The sequence below is a fragment of the Myotis lucifugus genome, unplaced genomic scaffold (genome assembly GCF_000147115.1).
Source record: "Myotis lucifugus unplaced genomic scaffold, Myoluc2.0 scaffold_247, whole genome shotgun sequence".
NCBI lineage: Eukaryota > Metazoa > Chordata > Mammalia > Chiroptera > Vespertilionidae > Myotis > Myotis lucifugus.
Genome location: NW_005871295.1, coordinates 1,171,934 through 1,194,010, shown reverse-complemented (window position 1 = coordinate 1,194,010; position 22,077 = coordinate 1,171,934). Strand labels below are relative to the sequence as shown.

The following is a 22,077-nucleotide window of genomic DNA, read 5'->3' as shown; positions in this document are numbered from 1 at the left end:
AAAGAGTAAAATAAACGAACACACAAAATAGGAACAGATTCATAGATACAGAGAACAGACTGATTGCCAAATGGGAGAAAGGTTATGGAGCTGGGTGAAAAAGGTGAAGGAATTAAGTACAAATTGTTAGTCACAAAATAGTCATGAGGATGTAATGTACAGCATAGGGAATGTAGTAAATAATGTTATAACTATATCCAGTGCCAGGTGGGTATTTGAAATATCAGGGAGGTGGGACCACTTTGTAAAGTATATGATCGTCTAACTACTATGGTGTACACCTGAAATTAATATTGAATATAAACTGTAATTGAAAAATAAGTAGTAATAATCTTGAACCCCTAGAGCATAATATTATGGATAATATCAATTCTAAACCTGTAATTGTCCCCTCATATTTCAATTTTATTTTTATGAAATTCAACTTGTTAATATCTAACCCGGGGGTCCTGAAACTTTTTAAACAGGGGGCCAGTTCACTGTCCCTCAGACCGTTGGAGGGCCGGACTATAGTTTAAAAAAAAACTATGAACAAATTCCTATGCACACTGCACATATCTTATTTTGAAGTAAAAAAACAAAACGGGAACAAATACAATATTTGTATTTGCATGTGGCCTGCGGGCCGTAGTTTGAGGACCCCTGATCTAGCCTTTTGAGTAATAGTGTCCCATTTGGATCCACTTCACTGGAGAATTAATTTATAAGTCAAGTATACAGAAAGTTCTTTTGATTTTTTTAAATCAAAGCAATTTAATTGAGGGAATTGATTACATGGCTGTTAGGCTGGAAAAGCATAAAGAAGGATGGTTTTTGGAGAAGCAAATAGGAAGAATGGGCAGTGCCTTAGGATCAGAAGCTTGTGTTACCTCTGTGCCGGAGTCCACAAGCTGCATCGGCTCCTACACTGTTAGAGACAATATCTTGGTCAATTCTGGACCTGCCAGAGAGGTCCTGCTTTGATCAGGATGGTACCATGGACAACATGTTGTTAATCCTTGTGTCCTATCCCCATATTGTTTCAGCAGCTACTGCAGTCAGCCAGAGTTCTGCTTTGACTTGGTCTGCTTTCTAATCTCCCACCAGAATAAAAGCAGAACCTACCTGAAAGCCAACTTGCAAAAGAAAGTAGAAAATAAGAGTTTGTTGCCTCTAGTCTCCTACAAAACTTAGCAGAACACAGGACAGGATTGAGGCCTCTGACAGCTCAGTTAATACTAAGTTAAATTTATGTATATATTAGCCATATACAGTATTCTATAGTTGTAAAATTGTTTTATATTTGTAATTTAAAGAACTTTGGAAACATTATGAAAGCACTTTTTAATCATCAGAATCCTATATAATAAAGAGCTAATATGCAAATGGTCATCACACTGTAACGACTCACACACTCAACACTGGGGAGAGAGGAATGGGGACCAGCCAGGCACAAATGAGCTGACGAAAGAGGAATGGGAACCAACCAGATTTTGGCTCAGGAGAGGGACAAGCCGCATGTCCTGCAGTCCCTGGCGCTAGCGGCTGGGGCTGCGGCCTGGGAGAGGGACAATCCGCCCACCCCGCAGTCCCAGGCACCTGTGGCTGTGGCCCAGGCAAAGCCACCCACCCACGGTCCCCTGTGGCTGAAGCTGACCCGGGTCCTGGTGCCTGCGAACGGCTGGAGGAGGGAATCCTGGGTCCCGGGTGTGGGGTGAGGCAGAGGTGGTTAGGGGCGATCAGGCCAGAAGGGTAGCAGTTAGGGGTGATCAGGCTGGTAGGGGAGCAGTTAGAGGTGATCAAGCAGGAAGATGGGGTTAGGGGCGAGCAGGCAAGTGGTTATGAGCCAGCGGTCCCAGATTGTGAGAAGCAGTTCGACATCCCCTGAGGGGTCCCGTTTTGGAGAGGGTGCAGGCCGGGATGAGGGGCCTTCCTCTCCCTCCCTCCCCCGCACAAATTTTGTGCACTGGGCCTCTAGTGATTAAATAATTTGGTAAATGAGGTAGCAATGGCAGCATGACCAAGTTTACCTGGACAGAGTCATATTGCAGAGAGTATGCATTAAGTAAAAGATTTTTTCCCCTCATAATAAGCAGTGGTTGGGAATATTAGAATTAATGTAATACTTAAAATATTGAAATGTTATTTCGATTGAGAGATGGAAGTTGGAATATCACACGATTTGTTCTTCCACCAACTTCCTCATACATACACCTTTATTATCTCTGTTCCAAGATATCCAGGGGATTAAAATCATTGTACTAATGTGGACATACAAAATAGTGAATATTAATTTGATACCTTATTTGCAGTTGCAAGTATAATTTATCCTTCTTAAAGGAAATATAATCTCATAAACTTCAACTTATCTAAATTTAAAAATCATAGTAACATTTCTAACATTTCCATTAAAGTTTCAACAGACATGCCAATCTATTTACATTTAGCTATACTTATCCATGAAAGATGATCTTACAGTTGTTTGCTTAGCTTTGGAAACCCATGTGGCTGCTTTTATATGTATTAGATATCTGCATATGTAAATGTTTATATTTGATATATTAGACATTTATGTACATTCACAGTTAAATGTGATGTGTCAAGTAGCAAATTCTCTGAGAACGAAGTTTTTATTAACAAATTAGAGGCCCAGTGCACAAAATTCGTGCACTCGGTGAGGGTCCCTCAGTCCTGCCTGTGCCCTCTTGTAGTCTGGGAGCCCTCGGGGGGTGTCCAGCTGACAGCTTAGGCCCGCTCCCCATAGGGAGCGGGCGTAAGCCAGCAATTGGACATCCTTAGTACTGCTGTGTAGGTGGGAGATGCTCCCACCACCACTGCTGCGCTCGCCAACCGTGAGCTCAGCTTCTGGCTGAGCAGCGCTCCCCCTGTGGGAGTGCACTGACCACCAGGGGGCAGCTCCTGCATTGAGCGTCTGCCCCTTGGTGGTCAGTGCGCGTCATAGTGACCAGTCATTCTGCTGTCAGGCCAAAACTGGCTCTCCGACATCTCCCCAAGGAGTCCCAGATTGTGAGAGAGTGAAGGCCAGGCCAAGGGACCCCACCGGTGCACGATCGGGGCTGGGGAGGGACATGGGAGGGCTCCAGGGTGTGTCTGGCCCATTTCACTTAGCCCTGATCAGCCAAAACCCAGCAGCAAGCTAACCTACTGGTTGGAGTGTCTGCCCCCTGGTGGTCAGTACACATCATAGCGAGCAATTGACTGGTCTTAGCATATCATTAGCATATTATGCTTTGATTGTTTAATGGCCAAGTGGATGACTGGACACTTTGCATATTAGGCTTTTATGGAGTACCACAATGGAGGGTCAGTTCCCGTGCATAAACAGTGTGCTTGCTAGACAATTCAGCTTCAAGACAAACCCTCTATAGTGCTCAACTCCAAATCATATTTCTGTTCTTAGTTTCTTTCTATATACAAAAATCTGGAAATTTTTTGTGTCTGGACATGAAAAAATATGGGGATGTAACCAGTCTTTTTTTTTTTTTAATCTGTATTGTTGAATGTATTACATATGTCTCCCTCCTCCCCCAGTTTTAGCCTGCCGCTGCCCCAGGCCTTCACCACCCTATTGTCTGTGTCCATGGGTTATGCATATATGCATACAAGTTCTTTGGTTGACCACAATGTAACCAGTCTTTGTATCTGTAACCATTATCAGTAGATAAGGAGGAATAGCTTGTCTAAGGAAAGAGCCATTCTTCAAGATGTCCATGTTTCAGGCCCTTCATTAAGTAGTAGTAGAGACACCAGCTAAACTACAGCACTCTAGGGCAGTGATGGCGAACCTTTTGAGCTCAGCATGTCAGCATTTTGAAAAACCCTAACTTAACTCTGGTGCGATGTCACATATAGAATTTTTTTGATATTTGCGACCATAGTAAATCAAAGACTTATATTTTTGATATTTATTTTATATATTTAAATGCCATTTAACAAAGAAAAATCAACCAAAAAAATGAGTTCACATGTCACCTCTGACACGCGTGTCATAGGTTCGCCATCACTGCTCTAGGATAAGGGCAGGGCTTAGATGAACTGAGACACAGCAGCCTGTCTCAGTCTAGAGCAGTGGTTCTCAACCTTCTGGCCCTTTAAATACAGTTCCTCGTGTTATGCCCAACCATAAAATTATTTTCGTTGCTACTTCATAACTGTAATGTTGCTACTGTTATGAATCGTAATGTAAATATCTGATATGCAGGATGGTCTTAGGCGACCCCTGTGAAAGGGTAGTTCAACCGCCAAAGGGGTCGCGACCCACAGGTTGAGAACCACTGGTCTAGAGGGAGTGCTTTTATAGGGCATAGCAGAGAAGGAATTCCTCTCATGCAAAATTATTTCTCTCACATTTACTCCCAAATAAGGAAGTGTCTATGGAACACATCTCTATTGATTAATGAGAGAACTTAATTTGCATCCATTCAGGTAGAACTGGAATGTATTCCAGTCTTTCCTTCTTATCCTCTGCTTTCTTTTCCCTGCTAGAAATATCTTATCTCTTAAGAGATTGTAATGTAATCATGTGGTGTGTTATTTTATAATTCTCTTCAGTATTTTATTGTGCATATTTATGTATTTCAGTGGGAGAACTGAAGTCCAGTCAGTTCAGTATGGCAAAGAAAAAGCAAATAAGGACAGGGTATTTGCAAGGTAAGCCTCCTGTTTCAGTATCTTCTTTTTAAAAAATATATATATATATTAAAATTACTAAAAACTCTTTTTTCAAATATGATTACAGAATTATCACCTGACCCTTCCTTTAACTAAACAACAAATTATGTTGGAATAGTGAAATAGTTTGTCCAGTTTATTCATTCATATTTTTTGCATGAGCTAAATTAACCCCGTGCCAAGCATTATAGCTCTGACTATGCTGAATCAAGTATTATATTATTAATATAACATTGTTTTGCATGGTTCAATACACATTTTTAAAACATTTTAGAGCCCTGGCTGGGTGGCTCGGTTGGAGCATCATCCCGTAGCTCCAAAGGTTTTGGGTTTGCTTCCCAGTCAGAGCCTATACTCAGGTTGCAAGTTCGATCCCTGATCAGGATGCATAAGAGAGGCAACCCAATCGATGTTTCTCTCTCTCTCTCTCTCTCTCTCTCTCTCTCTCTCCATTTCTCTCTCTCTAAAGTCAATAAAAATATATCCTCAGGTGTGGATTTAAAAAGGTATAATCACTTGGAATCAAAGGAAGTGAGCCCAGATGAGCTCTACCAACAATGGTATCCTAGGAACCAAGTAGCAAAGCCAGGTTGGCTACCTCCCCTTTGATTTTAATCTTCTAGGTCCCCACTCATCCTCTGCCAGGAGCTGGGGCAGGAAAGCCGATTTGGCGCTGCTGGCCCAGCCCTGAAATAGAGCCCACTTCTCGCCACCCCTCTGCAGGCTCACCACCTTGCCCCCTGCCAAGGCAGTTTTCCTTTCATTTGTGTGTGTTTTCTCCTACTCCTGCTGCCTTTGTGGATCAGGATCAGGTCCCAGCCACAGACAAAAGGACACCATGTACAGTGGCATACCTTGAACAGTTGCTAATTTTCACTGTTGGGAAAGTGATTTGATTTAGAATTAAATGGTTTACATTGAAAAAAAACACACGTTTTGAGAAACAACATGACATGTATTATCCAGTCATTTCCATATATTTTTTAATCATGTTAAGAAATAAGTTGCTTTTTATTTGGATGGCATTTAATTGTCTGCACTTTTTTAGGATCTGTTAATAGCCAATTTACTTTTAACAAGTGAAGTGAGGTGATTAAATTTATGTTTCAGAAAATGTTTTTATGAGCAAGGATAGAGAACAGATGAGAAATAGAGACTGAGTACCCAGAGACCAGGTCTCTCTCCCGCCCCCGCAATTTGGCATTTGGACATTCTAGTGATAGTTAGAATGGGGAGACAATAAAACAATCCCCAGAGGAAAGAAAAAGAGCAATCACCAAGAAAGGAAATAAGTGAAACAGAGGCATGCAGTTAACTTTGACTCTGGACTTGCGCACACATGGGAGTCTGTTTCCCAGGTTATTGCAGTAATCCAAGTGAAAATAATGAAGTCCTGAACTAAAATATTGGCAATGAGTGGAGGATCAAATTTGGGGCACATCTTTTAAGTAGAAATAGTAGAAATAAATGACCAATTGGATAGAGATGTTTTAGCTACAGGCGTATCTGGAAAGAAAGTCAGATTTAAATGATACACAACAGATGAGATGTAGAAGGGAGAACAAATTTGTAATGGAAAAAGGTGTTAAATTGGCACGGGTCTAGTTTGATATGCCTGAGCAATGCTCTTTTTTTTTTTCTTCTGAGCAACACTCTTAACAGGATCATCCAATAAATGATTAAATATTCACTGGCACTGGAAAAAAGATGGTGACTGGCAAGAAGGCAGGGAGGGAGAATGTGTGAGAGAGTGAGGGAGCGATAGAGGAGTGTGGTGTGTGCGTGTGCGTGTGTGTGTGTGTGTGTGTGTAAGAGAGAGAGACAGAGAGTTAGGGATAGTTAGATACTGCGGGTCTTCCAGGGGGCTGCCAGACTGGGCAGTCTTGGATTGCATAACCCTGCTGCCACCACGGATACTCCGGGGCGGGCACAGAGAGCATGCCATCTTGAAGAACAGAACTATTTGTGACTTGGATTCCAGCCTCACCACCACCCAATCTGGTCTCAGACGCAATCCAGGACCTTACAACCACTCAGGACAAAGACCTGCCATCACAGATGCAGACCCATGGACACCAAGAGTCGGGACATCCCAGCTGCAGATTTCTGTGAGTCACAGAGCCCATCTCCCTCCCCGACGGCCCGCTGCGGTGGCATAGGACCTGCCAGACCCACTCTGTGAGAGCAGGCCTCCTGCCAACACAGGGCGGCTGTGCAAATTAACTTTGACTCTGGACTTGCGCACACACGGGATTCTGTTTCCCATGGCGCAGGAGTGGGCCTCCCTCCAACACAGGGCGGCTCCGCTACCTGATTTCAACTCTGGGCCCTCATACAGGAGTCTGGTTCCCACGTGTAGGAGTGGGTCTCTCCCTGACACAGAGTGGCTGTGCAACCCGGCTCTCCAAGTAGACCAGGGACCCTGATTCTCCACACGAGAGGCAGCACTGAGCACTGATGACTCTGATTCTCAGCGTGCATGGCTCCCACCGACCCACAGCAGCCACACGCCTTGGTGTCAGAGCTCTCCAGAGACACTCGGGTGGTGCGACGCTCCCACTGCACACGGCTCAGGCCCCCTCAACTTGCCTTTTGGACCTTCTAGTGATAGTTAGAATGGGGAGACAACAAAACAATCCCCAGAGGAAATTAAAAAAGGAATCGCCAAGAAAGGAAATAAGTGAAACAGAGGCATGCAGTATGACAGAAAGAATTCAGAATAATGATCATACAGTTCATAAACCATATGGATGAGAAAATCAACAACCTGTGCAAAAAATCAGGAAGAAATCAAAAATGATATAGCTACAATCAAAAACGCTATGGAAGGTTTCAACAGTAGACTAGAAGAAGCAAAGGACCGAATTACTGAGTTAGAAGATAAGATATAGAAACAAGCCCATCTGAATAGCAACTGGAGAAAAAAAATTAAAAAGCAGGAGGAGAGCCTAAGGGAGCTTTGGGACAACACGAAACAAGGTAACATACTAGTATGTATAATAGGGGTACCAGAAGGAGAAGAAGAGCAGTAAGGATTAGAGCAGCGGTTCTCAACCTGGGGGTCTCGACCCCTTTGGGAGTCGAATGACCCTTTCACAGGGGTCACCTAAATACATCCTGCATATCAGATATTTACATTACGATTCATAACAGTAGCAAAATTACAGTTATGAAGTAGCAACAAAAGTAATTTTATGGTTGGGGGTCACCACAACATGAGGAACTGTATTAAAGGGTCGTGGCATTAGGAAGGTTGAGAACCACTGGATTAGAGAATCTATTTGAAGAAATAATGACAGAAAACTTCCCTGTTATGGGAAAGAAAAAAGTCACTCAAGTACAGAGTCCAAAGCAAGATGAATCCCAAAAGACCCACACCAAGAAACATCATAATTACAATGGGAAATGTTCACGACAAAGAATCTGAAAGGCTGCAAGAGAGAGATGGAGAGTTACCTACAAAGGATCCCCCATCAGATTATCTAATGATTTCTCAACAGAAACATACCAAGCTAGAAGGGAAAAGGAATGAAGTATACAAAATGAAGCAAAGCAAATGACTGAATCCAAGAATACTCTATCTAACAAGACTATCAATCAAAATTGAAGGGGAAATCAGGAGCTTCTCAGACAAAAAAATTGCTAACAGAGTTTATCACTACCAAACCAGCAATGCAAGAAATGCTAAAGGGAATGCTGTAAAAAGAAGAAATAGAAAGGGAGGAAGGAACACAGGCATAAAGTACAGAAATGGCTACAAGCAAGTACATGTCAATAATAACATTAAACATAAATAGACTAAATGCTCCAATCTAAAGACATCAAGTGACTGATGGATAAGAAAACATGACCCATGTATATGCTGTCTACAGAAGACCCACCTCAGAGCAAGGGCCTCACACAGACTGAAAGTGAAAGGATGGAAAAATATTTGTCAGGCAAATGGAAATGAAAGAAAAGCTGGGGTAGCAATACTTATATCTAACAAAATAGACCTCAAAGTGGAGACCATAACAAGAGACAAGGAAGGACACTTCATAATTCTAAAGGGATCAGTACAACAAGAGAATATAACTCTGGTAAACATATATGGACCCAATGCCAGAGCACCCAAATACATAAAAAAAACTTCTGGAAGATATCAGAGGAGAGATTGACAGCAATACTATCATAGTAGGAAACTTTAATACCCCATTAACATCACTGGATAAGTCCTCTAGACAAAAAATTAGGAAAGAAACAGCAATCCTAAGCTACTCACTAGATCAGATGGACTTAATGACATCTTTAGATGTCAAATATTAATTGGAGCATAATGGCTTGGGTTGATTTCTGGGTTCTCTGTTCTTTTCCACTGGTCTATAGGTCTGTTCTTGTGCCAATATCAGGCAGTTTTGAGAACAGTGGCTTTGTAGTATAGTTTGATATCTGGTATTATGATCCCTCCAACATTGTTCTTTTTTCTCAAGATTGCTGCAGCTATTTGGGGTCTTTTTTTATTCCAGATGAATTTTTGGAGAGTTCGTTCTATGTCTTTGAAGTATGCCGTTGGCGTTTTAATGGGGATTGCATTGAATTTATAGATTGCTTTGGGTAATATGGACATTTTAATGATGTTGATTCTACCAGTTCATGAACATGGTATATTCTTCCATTTGTTTATGTCTTCCTCTCTCTCCTTTTTTCAACGTCCTGTAGTTTTCTGGGTAAAGATCTTTTACTTCCTTAGTTAAGTTTATTCCTAGGTATCTTAATATTTTTTGTTGCAATGGTAAATTGGGTTTTTTTTTAGTTTTTCTTTCTGTGAATTCATTATTGGTGTATAAAAAAGCCATAGATTTCTGGGTGTTGAGTTTGTATTCTGCTACAATGCCAAATTCATTTATTAATTCTAGTAGTTTTTTTATGGAGTTTTTGAGGTTTTCTATGTACAATATCATGTCATCTGCAAATAATGACAGTTTTACTTCTTCTTTTCCAATTTGGATGCCTTTTATTTCTGCTTCTTGGCTGATCGCTATGGCTAGCACTTCCAGTACTATGTCTAACAGGAGTGGTGAGAGTGGGCATCCCTGTCTTGTTCCTGTTCTTAGGAGAAATGGTTTTAGTTTTTGCCCATTGAGTATGATAATGGGTATATGTCATATATGGCTTTTATCATGTTGAGATATGCTCCCTCTATTACCACTTTGCTGAGCGTTTTTATCAAGAATGGGTGTTGCTGCCCTGACCGGTTTGGCTCAGTGGATAGAGCATTGGCCTGCGGACTGAAGGGTCCCAGGTTCGATTCTGGTCAAGGGCATGTACCTTGGTTGCGGGCACATCCCCAGTAGGGGGTGTGCAGGAGGCAGCTGATCCATTGTTTCTCTCTCATTGATGTTTCTAACTCTCTATCCCTCTCCCTTCCTCTCTGTAAAAAATTAATAAAATATATATTAAAAAAAAAAGAATGGGTGTTGCATTTTGTTGAATATTTTTTTTTGCATCTATTGATATGATCATGTGACTTTTGTCTTTCAATTTGTTTATGTGATATATCACGTTTATTGATTTGCAAATTTTGTACCAGTCTTGCATCCCTGGAATAAATCCCACTTGATCTGGTGTATGATCTTTTTAATATATTGTTGGATGTGACTTGCTAATATTTTGTTGAGGATTTTAGCATCTATGTTCATCAGGGATATTGGCCTGTAATTCTCTTTCCTTATACTGTCTTTATCAGGTTTTGGAATTAGGATAATGCTGGCCTCATAAAAAGAGTTTGGAAGTATTCCTTTCTCTTGGATTTTCTGAAATAGTTTGAGAAGTATAGATGTTAGTTCTTCTTTGAATGTTTGGTAAAACTCCCCTGTGAAACCGTCTGGACCTGGGCTTTTGTTTGGTAGAATTTTTTTGATTACTGCTTATATTTCATCAATTGTTATTGGTTTATTCAGGGTTTTTTATTCTTTCTGATTCATTTTGGGAGATTGTATTTTTCTAGGAATTTGTCTGTTTCATCCACATTGTCCAGCTTGTTGGCATATAGTTGTTCATAATATTGTCTTACAGCCCTTTGTATTTCTGTGGTGTCAGTGGTTACTCCTCCACTTTCGTTTCTGATCTTATTTATTTAGGTCCTCTCTCTTTGTTTCTTGATGAGTCTGGCTAACGGTTTATCAATTTTGTTTATCCTTTCAAAGCACCAGCTCTTGCTTTCATTGATTTTTTTATATAGTTTTTTTAGTCTCTGTGTTATTTATTCCTGCTCTAATCTTTATTATTTCCTTCCTTCTACTTGGTCTGAGCTTTTCTTGTTGTTTTCATTCTATTTCTTTAATGTAGGTTTAAATAGTTTATTGATGATTTTTGTTTTTGTTTTTTGAGGTATACCTGTCATGCTATATATGAACTTCCCTCTCAGGACTGCTTTTGCTGTGTCCCAGAGATTTGGGGTTGTGTGTTCATTTTCATTGGTTTCTAGGAAGTTTTTTATTTCTTTCTTGATCTCGTTGGTAACCCATTCATTGTTTAATAACATGCTATTTAGCCTTCATGTGTTTGAATGTTTTTGTGTGTTTTCCTGTAGTTGATTTCTAATTTCATTTCACTGTGATCTGAGAAGGTGCTTGATATGATTTTGATCTTCTTGGACTTGTAGAGACTTGTTTTGTATCCTAACATGTGGTTTATGTTTGTGAATGATCCATGTTTTCAGCTGTTACTCTCTGGCAGACAGCACCCTGCTGCTTTTCACAGCCTGATGTTTGTGGGTGCCCTCCTCAGTTTTGGTGCTCTATGTTGGGGTGCCCAGCTTCAGGATTAGATCCCAGAGTTCTCAGTGGCAACCCCCCACATCTGAGAGATCTCTCCGGGCCTTCAGTTGCTGTCTGTGGGCACCCAGCCAGCCCTTTTGCCTCCACCCCTCCTGCTGGTCTCTATGCAGTCTCCACTTTAGGTCCTTAGGTGTCAGGGTTCTCTCCTGCGAGTTTTCTGTTGATTATTCAGAAAATTTTTCTGTATTTTAGTTGTAATACCAGTTTGTTTCTTGGAGCATGTCCGTGCAGCACCTACTTACTCTGCTGCCATTTTTAATCCTTGGGCATTTTATTAATGTTGAAAAATCTACAGTCATTTATAATGTCAGTAAATTGTTAAATAGTTAAACCCTTTTATCCTAAACTGTAGATATAACTTTAGGATTCTTCCCTTTCCCTGGGACTTCCATGCCTCCAGAGTCCAAGTCATTGCTTAGGCTATCTGAGGCTTTGCCATTACTATGCCCTGAATGCTTATAAAAATACATTTAAAATAATAGTATAAGTTCCTTGAAATAAGAATATACAAAACAAAAAAAATATATCATTATATGTGTTTGAGCAATAAAATTTACTGCACTTGTTTTCTTCCTTCCTGGCTTACCCTCATCCTATCCTGATTGGTCTGTTAATAATCCACCCAGAAGGAATGCCATCAATGAAAATGCCTTGATATAGGAAGGATTTAGCTAGTTAGGGCTATACCATTTTGCTGTGATAAGTTGACTCTTTAATTTGAATGATGTAATTCAGCATTTGTTCAAAAAAGTTTTGAAGTTGATTTTTGAGGAAAATATTGTTTCTCTATTAAATATAAATATCTAATCTAATAAAAGAGAAACATGGTAATTAGCGTACAACCGCTACCCTTCCCATTGGCTAATCAGGGCGATATGCAAATTAACTGCCAGTCAAGTTGGCGGTTAACCGCCAACAAAGATGGCGGCTAATTTGCATATTGAAGGCAGGGTAGGACAGCATAAGCCACCATCCAGGCCCCCCCCCCGTTTGCCATGGGGTCTGCCAGGGGCTGGGGCCAAGGCAAGCGGTGCTGATCACTGCACCGGAGCCCTCCCCCGCCCACCGGAGACACAGGGCCCACCCACGTGTGCGATCTGGGTCGGGTGGGGGCTGGGGCCAAGGCAAGCGGGTGCCAATCGCTTCGCCCGCCTACCAGAGACAGGAGCCCACTCCCGTGTGCCATCCGCAGGTGGGGGCTGGGGCCAAGGCAAGTGGTGCCAATCGCTTAGCCCGCCTACCAGAGACAAGACACAACACGGGGCCCACGGGGGCTGGGGCGAAGGCAAGCGGTGCTGATTGCCTCACTGGAGCCCTGCCTGCCCACTGCAGACATGTCCCAATGCGATCCAGGGCCAGGGGGCGGGCGGGGGCTGGGGCAATGCAATCTGTGCAGATGCCTCGCCTGAACCCTCGCCTGCCCACCGGAAACACATCCCAATGCGATCTGGGGGCGGGCAGGGCCTGGGGCAAGGCAAGCGGTGCCCATTGCCTTGCTGGAGCCCTCACCTGCCCACGGGAGACACGTGCCAATGCGCGTGGGCTGGGGCAAAGGCAAGCGGTGCAGATCACCTCGCTGGAGCCCTCGCCTGCCCGCTGGAGACATGTCCCAATGCAATCCGGGGGCCGCACCGCTTGCCTTCACCCCAGCCCACTCGCATTGGCACGTGTCTCCACTCCGGTGGGCGGGCAAGGGCTCCGGTGAGGCAATGGGCACCGCTTGCCTTGCCCCAGCCCCCGCCCGCCCCCAGATCGCATTGGGATGTCTCCGGCGGGCAGGCGAGGGCTCAGGCGAGGCGATCTGCATCCCGCATCCCTCCCTGATTGACCACTGTGATTCCAAGCCAGTAAGGGCTGCCTTCAGGACGGTGCTCCACGTCCCTCACCCCCACCCCAGGCCTGAGAGCAGTGCTGGGCAGGGGCACCCAGGGGTTTGGGAATGCAGCACGAGACATGTCCCAACGCGATCAGGGGGCGGGCGGGGGCTGGGGCGAATGCAAGCGGTGCAGATTGCCTCGCTGGAGCCCTCACCCGCCCACCGGAGACACGGGGCCCACTCTGAGAGAGACAGAGAGAGAGAGAGAGAGAGAGAGAGAGAGAGAGAGAGAGAGAGAGGCGGAATTTTGCATCCCGCTTCCCTCCCTGATTGACCAGCACGAGGGGCTGGCACAACGTGGGCTGCCTTCAGGACGGTGGATGGTGGCCCAGTGGAGAGCGGTTTCTCCATGCATGGTGCCCAGGGATGGCTGTGAGCTGCTGCAACCCCGCCCCACGCTTCAGGGTGGGGGAGAAGGCTCGCAGCCACCAGCACCCTAGGCTGCACTTCCTGTGCCTCAGCCTGCCAGGTTGTCAGGGTCCAGAGCAGGTGAGCTGCTCCCTTCCCCCAGTGGTAGAACAGTGAGGAGAGTGCTGGGTGCAGGGAGGGGACCTCAACTGGGATCCTCCTGGTGTGGGGAAGGGGCCCGGCCTGGGCCCAGTGGGGAGCTTAGGAAGTCTGGCTAAGCAGGCGCTGGTTCATACCAACTCTTACTCTGCCATCTTCCTCCTGCTCTTCAAGCTAGCCCCCCTGCCCCACCTGTCAGGGGCAACAGGCTCTGGGTGACCTCCCTGAGTTCAGACTGTGGACCCAGAGACCTCAAGGAAGAGTGCAGGGGCTGGTGCAGAAGTACCAGGGCAGAGTTGCTTTGGTGTCTCGGTGAAGTTTGCAACTGACCCATGGTGGAAGCCCCAGAGGGGAAAGGCCAGGAGGCATGAATTCCCAGCACTTTAGCCACTTGAAAACAGCTCCACTTGGAATGTGAGGCGTTTATATGTTCAGCTGAGAAGTGAGAGGACTGAACTCCACCATCGCTGGGCTCCTGTCAGTCCAAGGCCCAAGCGTCCACCATGACAAGGAAAGAACAGAGTGAGGGGCCTGGAAGAAGGGAGGACAATTAAAGAAAACCATGTGTAGACTTTCCCCAGCCTACAAGAGCTGCCTACAAGAGCCCCAGGCCCGGCCACAGTTCTGTCTCCACCTTTTAGTCCCCTATTCTCCAACCACAGAGGAAAGAAATAAGGAAGGAATCTGTGCTGCCTTCAGAAAGTATCTATATACCTGATCGGTCAGTTGCCTTCCACAGAGGGAGGCCAGACTGTGGCTTAGGCCCACTCCCCACAGGGACATCAGTAGGACATCCTGTGAGGGCTCCCAGACTGTTAGAGGGGGCAGGATGGGCTGAGGGATGCCCCCCGAGTGCACAAATTTTTGTGCACCGGGCCACTAGTTGATGTTATATCAGTGGTTTGGTCATTTAGGAAAGGAGAAAAAAATACCATGAGAACATAGAGATGCCTACCTTAGTGGACGTAGCTACTGAAATTATTCAGAATCCTCCCTTTTACAGTCCTAGATACCCTGTTTCCAGTTAGACATTACTAAGGATCTGCACAGTAAAATGTTAATTTGAAATTTGTTTCCTTGAAATTGCTCTTGAGAAAGAGTTTACGTCCTATCAACTTGGTTGTTTTAATTAAAAATGTATTCTAGCTCTTAACTTATTTGCAACACTCCTTTCAAACTTATTAAAATCAAAGTAAATGCTTTTCTGATTATTTTCTGTTAAAACTGCGTCATAACAAAATACTAACATTTTTTTCTTCTGTTTCTAATCAGAAACTTAAACTTTATTCACTTGATATTTATAAAAATGTTGAACATGATTTGATAACTAGTTCTACTGTAGTGTGATGTCCTAATATGAGTACCAAATCATAGCTGTATTTATATATTAATGTTAATATCACATGCAAATGACTTTCTTATAAGTATTAATGTTTTAATATTTTGATCATATCAGATTTCTAGAAATATGCAGTTACACCTGAGTCTTAGTTCTTCATTTTGTATATGCATTATTAAAATGTGAAATTGTTTAATAGGTGATTTTATAAAACAGATATACATCATTCAATGAATAGTAAAGCTAAAATTCCAATACCATAAACCCCAAATAGCCGTCCTATTTCTTTTGTCATTCCAGAATTGTATGAATCCTCTTTGAAGTAATAGGTCATCACCTGGGACAAGGTGTTAATAGTACTGCTAACTCTGAAAGATTAAGGTTTTCTGGAGTGGTTCTTATAATATATCAGAATCTTGTTGTGGTGACCTGATGCACATCTACCAAAAATACTCAAATGGTTTTAGCAGTTATTAAATTCACCCATTCTTTTAAAGTATTAGAGAATTCTAGAGTTAGCAGTATAAATAGAACCGATTTCTCCTTAGACTTTTCATGTAAGGTTGATTTTTCTTCAGCAATAATAAATAAGTTAACTGTGTTTTACTTATATATCAACTTTTTGAATTGCTTTTACACTTTTTCAATTGTCATATAATATCTAAGAAAACAAAAGAATGTTCTCATGCAACATAAAATAGAGGTGCCATGGTCAGAATATGAATTTACCACATTGCAAACACACTGATGAAGTGTGGTATTTTTTTCTCTGAAATTTCCACACTTAACAGGAAACATAGACAGCAAGCCTGAGTGGGTGGGTCTCTGAGGTTAAAACTGTTAATAAAATACTTGAAATTTAGTTTTAAATGCAAAGCATTTATAACCATGTTTAGTTTATTAACAACAGTCGTGTTCTGATGCTTTATACTAGGTGAGTATAACTGGACTTTTTCCACCTTCAAATGACTTTTTTCCTCTCTTAGAAAATGAAAGTAGTTGATCTCCTAACTATAGTTAATAAATTCTCTTACAGCTTACATTTAGTAGTTTAATATATGAGAAAGAATAGTTTAACATTAAGAATTAGCATTTATAAGAGAGCCATAGATGCTAAAGTTCATGCTTTAAAAACTTCAGATTCACTTATGAAAAAATGAAATCTGAGTCAACATCCTTTTTTTATTTTTTAATTGATAACATTTACATCTCCTAGCAAATGTTAAATGTTCTTATATTAAGGAGATGTCATTAGGCCAAACTAAAAAGGCTTTGGCAATAAATATATGAAATGATAGGCATTTGTGTGGTTTAGATTCATAAATAATTTGTTACTCATGGTTTAGTAAAATTAATAGACTAAAACATTGCACTGAAAACTTAGATATATTATAAAATTCAGGAAGTAGTGAAGGACCTTAAGATTATATAGCGTACTAATAACATAGATACAAGTTGTAAGGTCAGAATTGGGATTTTGGGTCCCCACCCATCATGGTTTTTTTGTTTTTTGTGGGGGGTTTTTGCTGTTTTGGGGGGGGGAGAGTTTGCAGAAGAAAATGTTTTTGGCAGAAGAAAACATTTTCTACAAAAGAAAATAATTCAAGAGAGAAACATGGAAATGCAGAAAGGAATAAAGACTAATGTAATGGGAGAATATGTAAATAAATATAAAAGAATACCAACCCAATAATATCTTCTGGGATTTAAAATATGTAGAAATAAAATACAAGACAAATAATATAGTAACTTTAAAAGAATAAGACTAGTAAAATATTGTAGAAAATAAACAGGCGAACAGAGGAGAGATTAGAATACTAAGAAAGTAAATATAAGTCCAAATGTGCTTCCTGGTTTGTAAATAAATTTTATTGAGTGCTCTTGGTTATTGTTACCATGCTTTTTTTTAGTCCATTCTTTCTCTGTGTTCTTCAGTGAATTTATTTATTTATTTACTTTTTCAGTGAATTTCTTACTCAAATATAAAACTATCATTTATAAGATAATTTGTTATGTGTTTTTATACACATAGTTTAATTCATAATATTAGCCTCCATATTAGCTCTGCATATCAAAAAACTAAAATTTAAATAGATGTCATATATTTTCCATGAATTTTGGCTACTATTTGAATTTGCATACAAAAAAGACTTTAGTTGTTAACTTACCTAAAATTCTGAGGATGTTTAATCTCTGCAAAGATCAGTATCTTTTCTGAAAAGATGATAGCTGACAATATATAAATAGGTAACAAAACATATTCTTTTATTTCCCACCATGAGACAGAATAGTTTACCTTCTAAATGGGCGGGGAGAGGTCAATGAGGGGGGAAGGAGACATGTGTAATACTTTCAACAATAAAGAATTTAGAAAGGAAAGGAAAGGAAAAGGGAAAGGAAAAGGGACTTTAATAAACACTGCCTTTATAATTGAAAGAAAGAAAAGAAAAATATCCACTGGCCTACTACATATTAGAAGGAAAAAAATTCAAATAAAATGTACGATACATAGCTCTCATTTTTGCCCTGTCCTCACTGAGGCAGAGGATCAGGGTTTAGATTTAAGGGCATTCAGGAGATAATATGCTAGGAATTATTTAATACATCCAAGGGTTTCAGAGACTCTGGAATAGGAAGAGGCAATATCTACAATATTGATATTTGAGAAAATTTTTGGTAGCCATCTATTCCCTTGCTTTTTCCTTTTCTCCTTTTTTTCTGGTTTCTTTTCTTTTTCTCCTTTTCCCTATTCTCCCTCCTACTTTTTCTAGCTTATCTTTTCTTCCTTAATATAAAGCAGATTTACTTTCTTAGGAAAGTATTTGGTAAATAAGCCTCCGACTGCAGTAATTTCTTAAAAATAAACTATGTTTACTCATCTAGAATATGATATGTTAATACAAATTCTAAGTTTTGGCTTATAGTTTGGTGCATAAAATTAAAAATTTTTACATATTAAATTATTTCGGCAGATCCCCAAGTAAACCCTTGGCACGAAAATTAATGGATTGGGAAGTAGTAAGCAGAAATTCAGTATCTGATGACAGGTTGGAAACACAAAGCCTTCCATCACGATCTCCGCCTGGGACGCCTAATCAGTAAGTGCAGACTCACATCAGGTGTTCATTTTGCTCATTTCTAAATTATTGACTGTATATGTCCATTACTTGAAGATCAAAATATGTAAATCTTTCTTATTTAAACTTTGGTTAGATATGATTTTTGTTATTGCAGATCATTATTTCCTCTTAGCCTTTCTCTGAGCCTCTAGCATTGTGTAAGTGGCATGGAATAAGAGCCTCCCATCAGATGAGGTAGTAGAGCATTCAGCAAGGATGTCACTTTCTTACACAGTCAACTTTTAAAGGAAGGGTCCCTAACCAATAAATCAAAATCTGCTGCTAGAATTAAAATATGAGAATATGGTTGTTGTTGACATAATCCTTTTCCATGTGGATCTCCAATAGAATTTCTGAAGGAGCATATGTTGTCTGAAAATTCTAAGTGATTATGATTCTCTTACTTAAGCTCCTACTCCAGCCACTGCTCTGCCATTTTCTATGGTCTAGAACAGTGATGGCGAACTTATGACACATGTGTCAGAAGAGACACGTGAACTCATTTTTTTGGTTGATTTTTCTTTGTTAAATGGCATTTAAATATATAAAATAAATATCAAAAATATAAGTCTTTGTTTTACTATGGTTGCAAATATCAAAAAATTTCTATATGTGACACGGCACCAGAGTTAAGTTAGGGTTTTTCAAAATGCTGACACGCCGAGCTCAAAAGGTTCGCCATCACTGGTCTAGAAAGAGGGATTTCCAACATCAGTTCCCACAAGCTTGGCCATAGCTATGCTAAGAAGCAGTGTTATTCAGCACTTTCTGTTTATGAGTTATACTCTGGGATTTCTCACAAAGGCTGTATACTTTGGTGTAGATAATAATAATAACATCAACTTGTACTAGCCAAAGATGTTATCTTCATTTTATAATGCCAACAAATGTGTTGTAATATATATATGTAATTAAGATACTAATATACAGATGTGAGTCAGTACATTGACAGACCTTGTTAACCCATAGGTTGATAGTCAAAATATTTGAATTTTGGTATGGAATACAATATTTGAAGAGTCTTTCTTTAAAAATATCTCATACACATTAATATCCAATAAGTGTACACTGCATTAAAATTGTGTCACTGGTAGATGTTTATGAGCCAAAGAATACACTTCTACCATATTGCCAGTAAAGTATACATCAAAAGTTTGGTTCACAGAATGATACCTAATACCTAGATGTCTTTCTTACTACTAGAAAAAATAGACTAAAATGTTTCTGTCTTGCTAATTGCAGGTTGCTAAATCATCTTTCTTGAAAAGAGATTGTTTGTATTCAAAGGCTAATTAACTTGTTAGAAGAATATCCAGAAATTTCTTTTTCTGGGCTCTTTTCCATCCAGCCATTTATCCATTTGTGATCAGGAACAAGAAATTTAAACTAGATGATTGAATTAATTAGCAGTAGCTCTAATTAATGAAACAATTTTAGGTATGATCTGAAAAGATTGGCTTTTCTCTAAATTTTAAAGAGACAGTACAGTATAGTGGTTAAGAGCATGGGTCCTAGAGTCACTGTACATTGTAATTTTGAGAAAATTAATTAATCTTTGTCCCATTTCCTTTATCTATAAAATTATATTTATAATAATAGTGTCTTATAGTATTGTTTGAAAGTTAAATGAGATGCTGTAAGTAAAATGCTTAGAATAATGCCTAGCACAAAATGCACACAATAAGTACTCAAATGTTAACTAGCATAATTAATAATAGTAATGACAGTAATTCATGTGACTGTGTCATGTATGAGGATAGAAATATGTTACTCAGTATTTATTTGTAGGAAGTAAATCAAGTCCCATAAATAAAAACATTCATAAGAATTCAAAAAGAACATGCTAAGTAAGTGAAATCAGTCAATCAGAGAAAGCTAAGAACCATATGATTTCATTCAAATGTGGGATATAAAACTGAAACTCATTGACACAAACAACAGTATGGTGGTTACCAGAGGGAAGGGAGGAAAAGGGAGCCAAATATATGGTGATGGAAGACTATTATTAGACTGTGGGTGGTGGGTGCACAATGCAATATACAATGACAAAAATAATTCAGGCAAGAAGATATTTCTGAATCATTTATTCTATCCCTTTATTTTATAAGTGTTGATTAAGACACAAAGTTGTAGTAACTAAAACCTAGAAACATTGAAGTTGGTAGAGATAATAGATGACTAAATAGGTAAAATCCTTGTGGTAGATGATTATCTATAGCTCAGTTTTTGACTTCTTATTCTGTGTTCTTTCTGTTTATGTCACACTGTTTTTGTCAGAGACTCTGAGTAGTTGATGTGGTTAGTCTTTAAAGTACACACCCATTTTTTGAAGGAATCATGTAAATAACATTTTAAAAATTGAATTAAGCACATTTTCACTCAGTTTTCTTCCTCTTTGTGTAGTCGAAATTCTGCATTCACACAAGAGGGACCCCGGTTACGACCATCTTCAGTTGGTCATTTGGTAGACCGTGTGGTTCACACTTCCCCAAGCGAAGTATTTGTGAATCACAGATCTCCATCTTCAACACAAGCTAACAGCATCATTCTGGAATCATCACCGTAAGACCTTTTCCTGTTCAATTTCCTTCTTGTAAATAATAATGCCCCAAATTGTTTCACTGGAAATATTCTTGGAAATTAGGGTATTTGATACAAGATTTTATTTTTGCAATGTTTTAAAATTTTATATATTTGCAAATGTACTTACTTGTCTCTGAGAGTTCTTGGTGCTCCCCTCACCAAAGAGAAATCTCCATTATTTTATTGACTCAATATGTTTTGAACTTTTAGTGCATACACTTAAATATCTCTGCAGATACTATAGCACTGTGGTAGTCAGTAAGGTAGTGAAAGGTAGAGTTTTTAAAAATATTTTTCAGGAAGGGACCCATAAGATAACTAGACAGTTTGGAAACATTAAGTAGCAGAGGAGAACTAAGTAAGATGACTGTCACACTGAAAATAAATTATAGAAACTATGTACACATGTCTAAAATTCATTCCTATTTCATATTATACACTGATAAATTCAACTTCATAAGTCAGTATATTTTTTTATGCTTTTTAAAAACTTTTTTTATTGAAGTATTATCTAGAGAGACAGGTGCAAATGTCATAAGCAAGCAGCTTGATGAAATTTCACCATGTGAATGAATGTATTTGTGTAGCTTACACCCATAAGCAAAAAACAACATTGCCAGGTCTGTGATGTCCTCCTGTGCTCTCTTTCAGACACACACACTTTTCCAAGGATAGCCACTAAGGCTCTGGGTTGTGTCTTTTTTTTTTATTATTAAATCTTTATTGTTCGGATTGTTACAGTTGTTCCTCGTCTTCCCCCCATAGCTCCCCTCCACCCGTTTCCCACACCACCCTCCGCCCTCACCCCCCCCCCCCCCACTGTCCTCATCCATAGGTGCACGATTTTTGTTCCGTCTCTTCCTGCATCCCCCACACCCCTTTCCCCCCCAAGAATAGTCAGTCCACTCCCTTTCTATGCCCCTGATTCTATTATAATCACCAGTTTATTCTGTTCATCAGATTATTTATTCACTTGATTTTTAGATTTACTTGTTGATAGATGTGTATTTGTTGTTCATAGTTTGTATCTTTACCATTTTCTTTTTCTTCCTCTTCTTAAAGGATACCTTTCAGCATTTCATATAATTCTGGTTTGGTGGTGATGAACTCCTTTAGCTTTTCCTTATCTGTGAAGCTCTTTATCTGACCTTCAATTCTGAATGA

At 40.2% G+C, this 22,077-nt stretch overlaps 1 protein-coding gene across 11 annotated transcripts in view; it reads left to right on the top strand.

The window, feature by feature from the left end:
* PTPN4 (protein tyrosine phosphatase, non-receptor type 4) overlaps positions 1–22,077 on the top strand; it is a 206,652-nt gene that overhangs the window by 118,657 nt on the left and 65,918 nt on the right. For all 11 annotated transcript variants that reach the window (XM_023762515.1, XM_014464397.2, XM_014464400.2 and 8 more), the window contains 3 exons: positions 4,582–4,650; positions 18,184–18,309; positions 20,734–20,892. In XM_023762515.1, the coding sequence (XP_023618283.1) occupies positions 4,582–4,650; positions 18,184–18,309; positions 20,734–20,892 (354 nt within the window). The remainder of the gene's footprint in view (positions 1–4,581; positions 4,651–18,183; positions 18,310–20,733; positions 20,893–22,077) is intronic.